Source organism: Magallana gigas, chromosome 2 (assembly GCF_963853765.1).
Source record: "Magallana gigas chromosome 2, xbMagGiga1.1, whole genome shotgun sequence".
In the NCBI taxonomy this organism is placed as follows: Eukaryota; Metazoa; Mollusca; class Bivalvia; order Ostreida; family Ostreidae; genus Magallana; species Magallana gigas.
In genome coordinates, this window is record NC_088854.1 from 44,176,716 (window position 1) to 44,191,089 (window position 14,374).

General features: G+C 33.7%; 1 protein-coding gene and 1 long non-coding RNA gene across 2 annotated transcripts; one reads left to right on the forward strand and one right to left on the reverse strand.

The window, feature by feature from the left end:
* Positions 1-1,541: 1,541 nt before the first annotated feature.
* Positions 1,542-4,548, reverse strand: LOC105319543 (uncharacterized). Its single transcript, XR_010710378.1, has 4 exons — positions 4,435-4,548; positions 3,730-3,831; positions 1,806-1,907; positions 1,542-1,716 (listed from the first exon to the last, which is right to left on the reverse strand). It is a non-coding gene; the product is annotated as an uncharacterized lncRNA (long non-coding RNA).
* A 2,829-nt stretch (positions 4,549-7,377) lies between these two features.
* LOC136269558 (uncharacterized) lies at positions 7,378-9,680 on the forward strand. Its single transcript, XM_066071884.1, has 2 exons — positions 7,378-8,716; positions 8,998-9,680. Exons 1-2 carry the CDS (start codon positions 7,378-7,380, stop codon positions 9,678-9,680), a joined length of 2,022 nt encoding a protein of 673 aa, XP_065927956.1.
* The last annotated feature ends 4,694 nt before the right edge of the window (positions 9,681-14,374 follow it).

Consider the following 14,374-nt stretch of genomic DNA (forward strand, 5'->3'; position numbering starts at 1 on the left):
AAGAGGACATGAATTAAGATTTACATCCGAAAAGAGGGATCAGATGTGTGTGTTTCGTACAGTACTTTAATGAATTTAAGCATTGAATGCTTATTTTTGGATGTCGTATAACACACCAAGTCGGTGCAGACAAATTGAATACCGCGCGACATTCAAAAATAAGCATTCAATGCTTATATTTATATTGAATTTCACACTGATGTTTATTTGTGTGGAGTATTTGTGTATCGTCACTTTAAAGCCTTTATATGCGCTTTCAGTCAGGGATACGAAAGATACATGGAACAGCCATAACAACATGTTATTTGATTCGCTTCCGCGACTAAATATATAGTGCTAGAAACTTTGTAGAGAATTTTTTTTTAACGAGTAAATATGATTTAATGATTATTTTTCATAAATACATATCAAATGATTTTGAACGTTTCATCTAATCTTACAATAATAAACATACACCCAAAACGCGTGATGACTTCTATATATTTGATCATGGCGCCTGAAAAGGCTAAGTGTCTTCACAGGAAATTGAACGGTGCAGTTTTCCAATGCAATCATAGGGGGAATCTTTGAGTATTATGAGGTGATATTTTTGGTCGGGGCGTGGTCAAATCCAATAAAGCCCGAAGGGTTTTATGATAGATTTGACCACGCTTCGACCAAAATTATCACCTCTTAATATTCAAAGAATGATTCGGAACCTTATTACTTATTTTAAACAACATAAATCAAACCCACTAGGTTTTCATGTAGCAAATGCTATCAGAGACATAAATAACATGTTATTTATATGTCTCTGATGCTATGTATTACTACGCAGCGCACCCAATACCGTTTTCCGGTTATGCTATAAGACACACCCATTTTGCGTTGCTCATCTTTTATGAAATTATTGGGTTTTAGGCTTCAAAATTGATTCGTAATGTTATCACAGACAAAGACAGAAGGAAATGTAAATATTACATTTTATAACACACAGTCTCCATTTTAGGCAAAACTTTAACAGCCGGAATCTTATATGCATTTATATATATATATATATATATAATTTAAAAATGATAAATATCCAGAATAAAATCACAAATTGATCCTCATAGGATCAATTTGTGATTTTATTCTGGATATTTATCATTTTTAAATTATTTAAAACTGTGCCGATTTATTTTTTGTTGTATTGGGAAATTATATATATATATATATATATATATATATATATATATATATATATATATATATATATATATATATATATATATATATATATATATATATATATATATATATATTACGGTAGGTGAAATAATACCAATCAAAAATATAAATTAATCAAAGACGGTTGCTGTATTTCACTACATGTATATATCTTTTACCCATATCGCTTTGTAAGGAAAATATTAAGTGTTAAAAACTATTAATTGTCATAGAAATGGTAGTATAATTATATACTACATAGAAAGAAGCATTCATTAAGTAGTAGATGTAAAAAAAAAATCACTTATCATAATTTTAGAGAAAATTAAAAAAAATGTCAAAAGCATTATTAACTGACAGTATCAATTTAATATTTTCAACATGGAGCACGAGTCCAATCAATCAATTAATTTTCATTGTTGTGAGGTGGCCGCAGAAATGAGACAAGTCATGGCTCATTGTATTGAGGTCATGTAGAGACACGGTCGAGAAAGAGCCGTGGGCATCAATCAGGTCGATCATTGTTTTCTGTAATTAAATATTCAATTTATTGTTTTACATTCAGGCGAGTTTTCAATATTATAATACATTATGTATGAAAATCTCTGTTGTTTTACCTCAATTGAATGTAGACCTGTATTCGTGTGTACGCTTGTGTGTTCAGCAGACGATAGCGTGTAGAGATAACAATGGCGATGGGTCTTCACGGCCATTGTTTGCTATAATTGCAGTATAAAATGATTCTAGGTATAACTTTATTCATAAAATTGTCAACGAATTTAGGTATTTTTAGTGGCCATATCAACAACTTGATGATTGAAGCTGTGCAGGAAAAAAAACCTTATTTGATGTTCGAAATTCGGAACAAGAGACTCGAAATTTTGAATAATTTAAATCAACTACATTGAAATTATAATAATATTTACTGCGATACATTAATAAAGGCCACAGGCGCCTGACATTATATATTTTTCTCATCATAAAATATATATATATATATATATACCATCGACCTAAAAAGAAACGATGTACACATCACCGCCATTTTGAATGTATTTAAACCCGGAAATGTTTCCCCTATTCTGCAGCCACTGCTTCAAGAATAAGACAAATGCTTAAAAGGTCTTGGACACGATTTTAAATCAAAAAAATGTTTTATGTATAAAATGGTTTACTTGTTCATTTAGTCAAGTTATAAGAGAAACAGAGGTAAGAAATCATAATTATGTAAACAAAGCTCGATCGAGTCAAATAATGTAAAGTATAGAATTACCATTTATTTGACTAAATGACTCGTGGCAAACAAGGTAAACTGATTCAGTGTGTTTATAGATAATATGATAAACAGAAAAAGGCAACATTTGATTGAGACTTTTACCAATAAAACATAATTTTATGTTAATCATAACAAAGCTCGAGCTTTGTTTACAAAACAAAGATTTTCAAACTCTGTAACTTGCTTATACTTCTATATTTGACTTTCAAATTTTGACCAAGCATTAAAAGTACCCATATTAACCATTCTTAACATTAAAATTGGAAAAATATCATTTTTCATTTTGAGCTTAAATCGTGTCCAAGTCCATTTATGTACATGATATTTCCCTTCACCGTGGCTCCGAAGATAAAAATTGACGCATTTTTGAAGTAGTACAATGTATCTTCAGAATAGGGGCAACTTTTTATTAATTGCTAAATAAATACATCCTGGAACTTTTCACTATTGCTACTCAATCGTGCTTTTTAGAATACATGGTAGGAAGTTACTAAGATGTGGAATGACCGACTAAAAATATTTATTTATTGTTTACATTTATTTATTATTGAGATTCAGGCGTAAAATCGCAAGTTGTAAATTCAAAATGGCGGCGATGTGTACATTATATACTAGTAAGACCCCTTCACGATAAGTGCGGTACAGTAACTGCTCTCTTGCAGGGCAAAATGACATACTTTGCCGAAATTTCAGTAGGTATCTATGATAAATGATGTAAATGAAACAATTGACGTTACGTCATATTTCACCAAACTATGTCCTTTTCCCTGCAGAGCAGTACCGCGGTTACCGTGAAGGGGATAGATTAATTATTAGGCAGAGGGTATATATTTCTTACTGTGAGAAAATTATGTAACGTCAGGTGCCTGTCTTACAAATCAATAAACACTAAATGGCTGCAATCATTATAAATTATGTTTGCATGCGAACACTTGCATGCCATTATAACAATAAAGTACTTGATTTAAGACACAAGGAGAACTGTATTTCTGCCATTATTCGTACAGAGTTCTATATGTATATCACGTGTCTTTGGCATTTTAAATTTACTGAGCAATTAAATTTAAAATTTCCGTTCTCGATCTAACCGAGCATATTATATCCTGAATTTAGAATGACAAACAATACACCGGAAACAACAATTATTTCATTCGTCGAAGTGTAATGCTAATATGATTTTCCGATGCAAAGATAAAAAATTATAACGATACTAAAAATTTCATCCGAAAAAATTATACCATATATATGGGGAATTAATTTCTTACGGTCTGGGCATTGTAATGGAAAACGAACGCTTCGTTTCTATCAGGCGAGTGTGTTGGGCCCGTATGGTGATGGTGGCCGCGTGTTGTCGACATAGCAACAGCCTAGTGAAAAATTCAAATAATGCAGATAAAATTTAAAAATTTTCATTCATTGTTCCATTAACCCATTGGAGTGGTAGGTTCGAGGAATGCTGCTGACGAGGTCCAAATGCCCGGGAAACGTGTTCAAATCAGGTAATGTATCGCTGGCTGTATCGGACCATGACAACATCCTTGCACTTTCAAAGGAATTAAGAATTTTTTGTTCGTTATGGATCAACGAATTTTTCGGGTAATTTGTGATCACCACACCTCAAACAATTTACGTAACAGAAATCTAGAGTAAGTATTTACATGTATATCTGGAGAAGTTATATTTCTTACAGGAAAAGTTGTTTCCCCATGAAACAATTCTTTTTTTAAAGCTCAATGCTCACATTGGACCAAATAGGATATAAAAACCAGAATCTGTATACATGAATTTTACCCCCACTGGATAAAATCGGAGTTTTTTTTTTATCATGGCTCTATTTAAAAGACCTAGAATATGTGAATCAGTATATTTAGAATAGATAAAGAATGATATTATAAGCTTCGATGCCAACTTTACAAATGTGTATTTATGAAATACAACAGACATAGGAAAACTCTACTAATAACGCTTACCGTAGAGATAAGACAAGCAAGGATAGCAAAAGAGTACATCTTTCAAGCCTACACGTGGACAATAAGAGGAGAAGTGAAATAAAAGTTGTTGTACTTTATATATATTTCTCTTATCATCGTACCTACTCTGTATGTCCCAATCACGATATTCATGGATAAAAACCGGAGTGAATCGGTTTTGAAGCCAAATATGTGCAGCGCAATTTTAGGACTAAATGCAATCAAGGTCATTATATAACGACTACAGGCACGTAGCATCGGGGGGGGGGGGGGGGGGGGGGGGGCACCCCCCACTTTTTCACGCAGCAGATAATTTTTTAAACAATTTATTCCAATCAAAAATCCCCTTTTTTCTTTTTTTTCTTTTTTTTTCTTTTTTTTTTGCTAGTTAAGATTTTTTGGATGAGTCTGAACCCCTCCCCCCACTTTCAAAAACGATGCTACGTGCCTGGACTACTCCATATTTTTACATTTAACTAAAAGTTGTGTGTTTAGAGTAACCCGACCTTACCTATAGAAATGCCCCGATCCTACCATTTTAAGATGTCTGGTTTTATCCGATTGTAATATTTATTTTACTTTGACCCGTGCGTGCACGAGTTGACATTGCATATGACATCGGACATATACGAAATAGATACATAGACACACCGTTTTGTTAACATTAACATATCCAAGCTTTAAGCCTACAATAATGCTAATATGTTTTACGGTGCGACCGTTGGGGCGAGCGCAGTAGGTGATCAAAAATGAATTATGATAAATCAATAAAAATAAAAGTAATGACGTAAAGTACACGTAAATGAAGAATGCAAAATAAAATAAATATACCAATTTTCCAGTAAATTTTTATTATTCATAATTCATAAGATTTTTTATTTATTTATATACCAATCTGATTAAAATCAGATCTTAATAACGCTCCGAAATTCTGATAGTCGCTGAACAAAGTGTAGCGACATCAGAATTTGTCGGAGCGGATCAAAAATCTGATTTTGATCAGATTGTTTATATACTGGTCGCACGCCAGTATAGAATTTATCTCAGATAAAATGTTGTTGAATAATAAAGATTTTAACGTAATGTTTTAACATAATATTTCCTCTTTTCTTGCAGCAGACATTTTTCGTAAACAAATAAAAATTGACTTATCACAGAATCCCCACTCCCCCGTTTAAAAAGAAATCAAAGGACTAAATCCATGTTTAGCTATATATGGCCCTGTGATATCTCAAAAATTAAACTAGATCAAAATGATATAAAATTTGTGTTATGTGTTAGTCTAGACCTGATACTATTTTGACATGCCAGAATTTCCCCGCCAAAACGTCTGCTTGCAAAAATATGTAAATGACAAAACCGGTTCCGGGCCGGTTTTGGGGTAAAATCGCAGCATTTTCGTTCTTTGGTGGTGTTTTTCAACAACAGCACACCCTCTGATCTAAAAAATGTTTTTAAATTATGAAATTGTATCAATAAAAAAAGATATTCAAAGTGAAATTTTTTGGATCAGAGGGTGTGCTGTTGATGAAAATTTAAAATGTAAACAAGATGAGGAGCAATCCGGATTTACTTATTTTTTGACAGTATTGCACGTTTTTTCACACCTTTTTGTTTTAAAAATATAAAAACACAAGAATCAGACACATTATGTCATTGTCATTTAAATCTGACAAATAAAAAGGTACAGTGTGTTGTTAATGAAACGTATATGTGTTCAATTTTTACACCAAATTTTGCGCATGCACGACATTCCATACATGCTTATTTGCATACGTAAACAAACAGAGGCTTTTACTTTGCGTGATTAATCTTGAAAATACACGAACGGAAGATGAACAAAACCTATAGAAAATGGAGAAAGAACAACTCTGAAGGTATGTATATGAATTTGATTGAATACGTAGATTTCTGTTGATTTTTTCTTGAATAAATAATATTGTTCGCAACGTTCGTCTGCATGATACTATTTGATAGACGAGAAGATTGGCCAATGAATTGTTCAATCCGTGTGTACGTTATTCAGCCTTAAAGACTGTTCTTATATAGGCATGTCATTAATACATACAAGAATGGTTATTAATCTGAAAATTTGGTCTAAAAACAATTAATATTCGATTGCCGATACTACAGTGCATACTGTATACTATAGCAGATGTCATGTAACGTTAGGCAAAGAGTTAGTCGTCTATATTTAGAAATAAAAATGAAGGACGCAATATACATGGAAAATATATATTCCTATATATTTAGTAAATAAATCAACCTGTATAAACCATAATTATTTTCTTAATAGACGGGAAAACGGCCAAGTGTTTTGTTTTAAAGTTTTTTTAGTGTACTATACAACATATAACTTGCTATTTCACCGTAGTCTGAATGGTTTAGTGGTAGCGTTCTCGATTACAAACACGACGATCCGGGATCGATCACCACCCGGCGCGATGTTTTTTTTTTCTTTAAATAATGGCTAGAAAAATATTGAGTGCACCTTTTTTCAACGGCACTTCTATAACCCCCCCCCCCAAAAAAAAAAAAATAAAAAAAAATTTCATCATAATATGGCAATTAAAGTTTATCATCATATTATAGCAATTAGATAATCTAGAAAATCATGCAATACGTGTAAATGATAATATATTGATCACATGTCTAAATTAAAACAACACTTGTAACACAGCTGAAGGTCTGCAGCTCCACAAAATATTAGACAGTTCCATTTAATACATTGGGGGGGGGGGGGGGGCACTGTAATTCTACAGTTTGTCAATTTGAGTTTTTCTGTAAAGTTAATTTATACTTGATACATTGCGAGTATTTGCTTAGTAGTAGCAAACATAAATATTCATAATACAATGTCATTTAAAATGAAATCTTTATTTTTTAGTAAACATTAAAGTTGTGTATAACTACATTTTTGTTTTGTATTTTCAGAACATAAAAATGAATGAAGATCAAGTGAAAACAGAGAGTAAAAAGATTTTCCCATGCATCCTTTGCAAAAAAAGAACAAGACCAAATGACAGGAAAAAATGTGAGTCTACAGCAATTCGTCGCTTCCTCAGAAAGAACTTTCTTGTTGAGGCAAACTCAAACGACATCTTGTGCAACAAGTGCAGACATCGCTACCATGGACACCAGAAAACTTGCCACCAGACGTCCAGTTCTCTTCCTGTGTCTCGGCCTCCACAACCAGGAGTGTGCAGTCCACCATCCATATCTTTGCCTCTCCAGAGAACACCTTCTTCACATGCTTACTGCTTTATCTGCAAGCGACCGGGTCCTAAACTTGTTGTTGTGTCTTCAGCAGCTAGATTTTCAGCATTTCTTCACCATGAAATTATCATCCCACCAGGAAGCAGATGTTGTCCATCCCACATTGATGAAGGGGAGTTCAGACCTGGTGTTTTGACCAATATACAGACATTTGAGTCTTCTCTTGTAAACAAGTCGACAGTGCTGGAACTGATCCAAAAAATTCGAAATTATGCCCTCCAGACCTCAACAAGCAGATTTTCTTTCGAACTGTCAAGCCTGAGCAACACTGATTATATTGCACTGACTGGCATCACTAAAGAAAACTTTGAAGACCTCCATTCCTTTATTTCCACTGATATTCGAAACACACAAAACCGAGGCACAAGGATGTCACTTGGAATCTTTCTTCTGAAACTGAGATCAGGAATGTCAAATCAACTTCTGGCCACGATTTTTGGAATTTCAAAGTCTTCCCTCTGTAGAGCAGTAAAATCAGTCCGTACAGCACTCATGAAGTCATTTGTACCACATCATCTTGGACTACAACATACAACAAGAGAAGAAATTATAGAAAATCATACAAGACCTCTGGCACAGGAACTTTTTGGTGATCTTACAAATAAAAAAGCTATTGCTGTTTTGGATGGAACTTATATATATATTCAGAAAAGTAACAACTTCCAGTTTCAACGGAAATCATATAGTTTACATAAAGGCAGGCCCCTTGTTAAACCCATGGTTGTCACATCCACAGACGGATACTTTCTTACAGTTCTTGGACCCTACCTAGCTAGGAATAATGATGCCACTATCCTTAACCATATGCTTCATACCAACGCAGAAGATCTGAAGGGCTGGTTCCATGAAGATGATGTTTTCATTGTAGACAGAGGCTTCAGAGATTCAGTCGAAATGCTTGAGGAGCTGGGAATAAGGGCCGAAATGCCTCGTCTGATGAGCAAAGGGCAGAAGCAGATGACAACCTTAGATGCTAATGCCTCTCGTCTAGTCACTAAGGTCAGTTGTTTCTATATTTTGATTACCAGACCTATAACATAAAATCAATCATTAATCATCATGTCAAAAAAACTTCAATACAATTACGGTTTCAATAATTCTATATCTGTTCTTATCTAAAATACAACCAAATGCTGTTCCAAATCATTGATTTTATGATTTTCATCATTTATATTTTTTTCTTTTAGTAAAGATATATCCACTGTTAATTTTATATAAGGCACTTTTACCTTTTTCATTAGTGGTGCGTGTTCTTAACTTTACAGATTCGTTGGGTCGTTGAGGCAGCCAATGCAAGGATAAAGCGATGGAAGTACCTTGCTCATGTTCTTCCAACCAATCAAGTGCCGTTTATTGGTGACTACGTGCGCATCGTGTGTGCCCTCTCCAATCGATACTGCAAGCCTCTGTCAACAGGAAGTGAAGATGACGATATGGCACTTGCATGCAAAATGAGGTATTTGTCAACAAAAGTTAACTCTTTAAAGACATTTGTTGAAGAAAACTGTCTAGATAAGAAGTCTGTAAAGTGGGAAGTGGCTACTGATTCTTTGGAATTCCCCAACATCAGCGAAGATGATATTCGAAATCTGACCTGTGGAGTTTATCAACTTAAGTTGTGTCCAAGTTATATTCAGGAGTATTTGGAGGGGGATGTGGATATCTTGGTTCACAGTGAGTTCCATGGGCTTATCAGGGTCAAGCTACAGAGCCGTCATGTTTCTTCCAGACAGTATCTGCTCTGGATCCAGTTTTCCGAGTCTGATATCACTGCATGGTATTGCAGATGTCGAGCGGGTGCCCGTGTTGTGGGAGTATGTTCCCATGTTGCTGCCGTTATCTGGTTTCTTGCTGTTGGGAGACACAACAGGGAGGCTATTTTGTCTATTCAAGACTGGTCCGAGTTTGTCACTGATGCAGCTGTCATTGACGAATCTGAGGACAGTGATGACAGTGAGGTAGAGGAGTAACTGAGTTCATTTTTCTTCTTCTTGTGATCAATCAGACTCTGTTGGTATCCTGAAAATATGAACATTTATGATTTATAATATCAAATATTCATTTATCTGATTCATTTAAACATAATACAGATCTGGTTGCATTATTATTACACAAATGTTTTGTAATCAACAATTTGTCAACAGTAACATATTATGACTTAAAGTGAGAATTATATGATAATTATAATTATTTTACATATGTACTAGTAGAAAATTCTAATACACTACTGTCAAAAGATATTTCTGTGCATTAATTTAAATAAGATGTTTATTGTTGTCTTTAAGTATATAAAATTTATCTAAATCATGATGGAAGCACACTACCTACTTGTTATCATGCAATTTTCTTGTCAATTACAAAATCTTTACTGCAGATAAATTGTACCATGATTATATATTTACCTACATGTCTGTATAACTTAAAACATTGTTTGCACTAGAAAGGGGTATCTCCTCTGTATAAACTAATGTCAGTGCATTTTTGCATGATTTGTTTTGTATCATGTTCATTTAATATTGAATCAATTCATTTTGTCATCTCATTTTTAAACTAACTGACAATGTGCCATAACGAAGAATCTTTTACTTTATGATTACCATATTTGTTACCCATTATTTGCTAATTTAATTTCTGTGTTTCACATGTTACAAGTAAATATTCTTATATATATTTCTTGAATATATGACATTGTTTGGGTTGAAAATAGTAGTTACATGCATGCTATGTAGAGTTTTAAAATGTTGCAAATAGAGCATAGTTATAGCTGTTGTTGTTTTTCAATAGCTCTTCTTTGTTTTGTTTTTTGTTTTGCATTGGATCTAATGTATATCCTTGTATATTCTTGGAATTGGGTAAATGTGTGAATGTTTCAGATCAGCTGATGAACAAATGAATCCATGAAATGCATGATATGTGTTAATAAATAATACCTTTAATAACAAATAAACAATAATAAACCAATCTATAGTAAAGTGAACTTTTTTCCGCAATGAAATGGGCCAACAATTGAAACGCTGCCAACACACCATACTCTGTGGCTATGCAGCGTGTTGGAACAGTACATGTGACTCGATCGTTGATCTAACTCTTTTTATATAAAATAATTCAAATATTTCTTATTTTATATTTCCTTACGTTACAGAGAGAATATCGAGATGTTTTATAACACTTACTTTGCAAATGCGTTGATTAAATCCTTTGCATCCGTCGCTGTACAATCCTGTTTGTCACCGTGCGAAATCGTGTCACAATGGCCGACTTTACGGAAACTAAGGTGTGCCATGCTGGTTAAAAAAATCATGGCCGTTGTGTTCTCGATTAAATTCTGGCAATGAACTTATCTTTAACATCAATTTAATGACAAATATATTCAATTTCATAGATAAAAATATAGCTAATATGTAGTTGACTTGAAGACTTTTAACATGTTTAAAGACGTAACGTCATGCTTGACGCTATAAAATCCCCTCATTTTTCGCTATTGTAGTGTCTTAAAATACACATCAGAATAAAATTTCTGAATTCTTAAACACGAAAAAAAAGTTACACGACGAATGAAAAAATGTTTTAGAATATTTTTAATACAATATTAATTGCTTTTGACGTTAGGCCGATTTTGGTATAACATGGATTTAGTATAAAAAAATTTGTTGATCACATAAGGAAAATGGATCCCCCGGTAGCATGTAATACCGTAAATAGTAGTGAAAATAAAGACACTTTTGAGCAGCTAAAGAGCTAAAGGCATACCACGCACTCCCCATTCCTCACTTCGATTAGAATTTTCCTGATTTTGAGATTTTTATTTTTCTTTTTGCTTGTGAAGATTTTTTGAATGATGTTGCCACGCCCCATTTAAAAAAACGTTCCTGGAAATTACCGTAAATACAGTGAATAAAATAAATGTGAGCATTCAATCAAATGAGAGCAAGTTTCAGCTGTTTCCTATCTCTGAAGAAATGTCTCGATTCGTTAGCTCTGCAAGATTTTGAGAAGATTTTGGTATTTATATTTCAGCAGATTTACAATAACTACTTAGAGTTGTTTCCCCTTATTGTGACGTCAAAGTTCACGTCGGTCAAGTGTAGTCTGTCTCTTTGAAAACACACTAGAAAAAACTACGCGAAAAATATTGATTGTTTACTTAAAAGCATGATGTTCTGGAAATTACACAATTTATCTGTTTCTCAACAGTTTTACTTTGATTCTCGCGAGATGGTATCCAGTCTAGTGAGATCGGCCGACATTGAGGAATTGCATTGTGGGTCGAAATTTACTGACTCCGATCAATGTGCAAGAAATCCATTGTGACGTCACTCGAAAGGACGATAACTCCGTTAGTCTTAAAAGTAATGGAAATTGGCGTTGTGGGTTATTTACAATGCATGTACATAGTCTTTTATCTTGTTCTCGTGAGAGTGTGAAATGGGAAACCATATTTACAGAGAACTACTGGGACGATTAAAACAAGGCATTACTGGTCCGATTTACTGACGCCAAAAAAATCCGTTGAATGAATGTGCAAATAGTCCGAATTTTCTATTCACACACGCCTTGCCGGTAGAGCTCGCTTCGCGCCGGCGAGCTGCGCTCGCTATTAATTTCACTACCCTCTGCTTATATACATGTACCGGTAATGTAGCAAAAAATTGCAGAACTGCTCCGGAACGATTTTGGAGAAAATTAATGAAGCTGCATCGGAAATAACAGTCAAATTATTCATAACAAACCATTTTGAGGCTGTAAATACCTTTCATCTAAAAATTAATTAATAGCGAGCGCAGCTCGCCGGCGCGCAGCGCCGGCGAGCGAAGCGAGCTCTAAGAACCAGTGTGCGCGGGAAAAAGAACGAGCTAAACCTACAGTTCATCAAACAAAATTTTTTGTCTACGTCCCATAATGCTCTCTAATGTTTTCACCCGTGGTGCTATGCCAAAAATGGCCGACTTTTAACTCGTAATTTACAGTGACTTAAAGTTTGAAGACACGTTTTGAGTACCGCATATGCTTTGGCGAGACTAAAAAGATTTGTTACATTCTTCCATACCTCCGTAATGAGTCGAGAAACGTAAACAAAGACGAACAAAGTCATGGATGACGTCACAGTGCACTCGCGCTATATTTCCCGCGATAAATTTAGAGGTGGATCAAACATCTGTAATGCGTGTACTAGCTATTTCAGTACAGACTGCGATTAACGGATACCTGCCTCATTGACGTATGATTTGTTTTTAATTTTTTTTAATATAGAGATTTTATGTATATATATTAGCAAGAGCCATACTTTACTGCCATATCGATCCATTTTTAAGCTAATTGTGCATGAATGAGTAGGGAGGAAATAAACAATAGGACATTTTGAAATAAATCAAAAAGGAATAAAATAAAAAAATAAACAGTTAAAAAAATTATGTAGATATGGGATAAAGTCAGACCATCAAATTTAAAAGTGGGAAATTACACACCTACAAACAGGTACCGGGCTCTCTCTCTCTCTCTCTCTCTCTCTCTCTCTCTCTCTCTCTCTCTCTCTCTCTCTCTCTCTCTCTCTCTCTCTGGGAAGTGGGTTGCGCTGTATGTATCATAACCATTAAAATTAGTACCTTTGGCATACTTATTGTAGAGCAATATACTCTCTCAAAAATTCTTTGACGTTCGTTGATACCTAAATAAAACTATAAGTTGACAATGATGCAAGGTATGTGTATAATTCTTGCTGCGCTCGCCAGAACGGTAGCACCGTAAAACATATTATCAATGAAGAATTCAACACTTTTTACCAACGTTCTTCACTCGCTTGACATTCGGAACTCTCGGGACTTTTCATTTTAAATGCACTGAGTTAGAATTATCTCCCGTATTTCCTTTGATGAACAGAATAAATAAAAAAATTTCAATGAAAATTTACATGTATTTGTAATATCTTTTCTGAGTTTATCCATGCAAATGTGATATTGTGGAAACATAAACTACAGAGCCTCCCGTGATTAAGCGTGAATGTATTGCGCATGCGCAAGATTGTAAAATATAAAAAAAAATCCAGATAATTTCCGGATTTTTTAAAGGAATTTTCGTTGATTATTTATTAGCGAAGCTTGATTGAAAAAAATACAAAAGACATTGGTAATTTTCAATTACCAATCATGTTTAAAATTTATAAAACAAAATACAGTACTCTTCCGATTTCTCGGTATTAAAGCCCAAAAATTCGAGTCTATTATTTTAATTTAGTAGTATAGATTAAAAACCTGTTTTTAAATATGACCCAAACATACATTCTTAAGATTCATTCAGAAAAAAATATAATGAAATAAAAAAAACCTACCTACCTAACCTTATTTTTTCATCAGTGTTACCATAAACAAAGAACTTTTTAAAGGTCTAAGGCTATGGTAAATAATATAAATGTTTTACGCACAGGCGCTTGAGACATGGACCCACACCCTCATTTCAAATAAGTTTTTAATTAAAAAAAAAATCTGAGGCCTACATTCACGTTCTTCCTTTAAAAACATTTTAATTTGCATTTTTCTTAACAGAAAACGAAATGTGTTTGACTCTATGAGCTGTTTTTGGAAATCGCATTTTCGACTGAGACTTTTTAACCGTAAGTAAAAAGATTTAAGAATAAGACTTAGTTAATGTTACATTATCAGTTATTAAC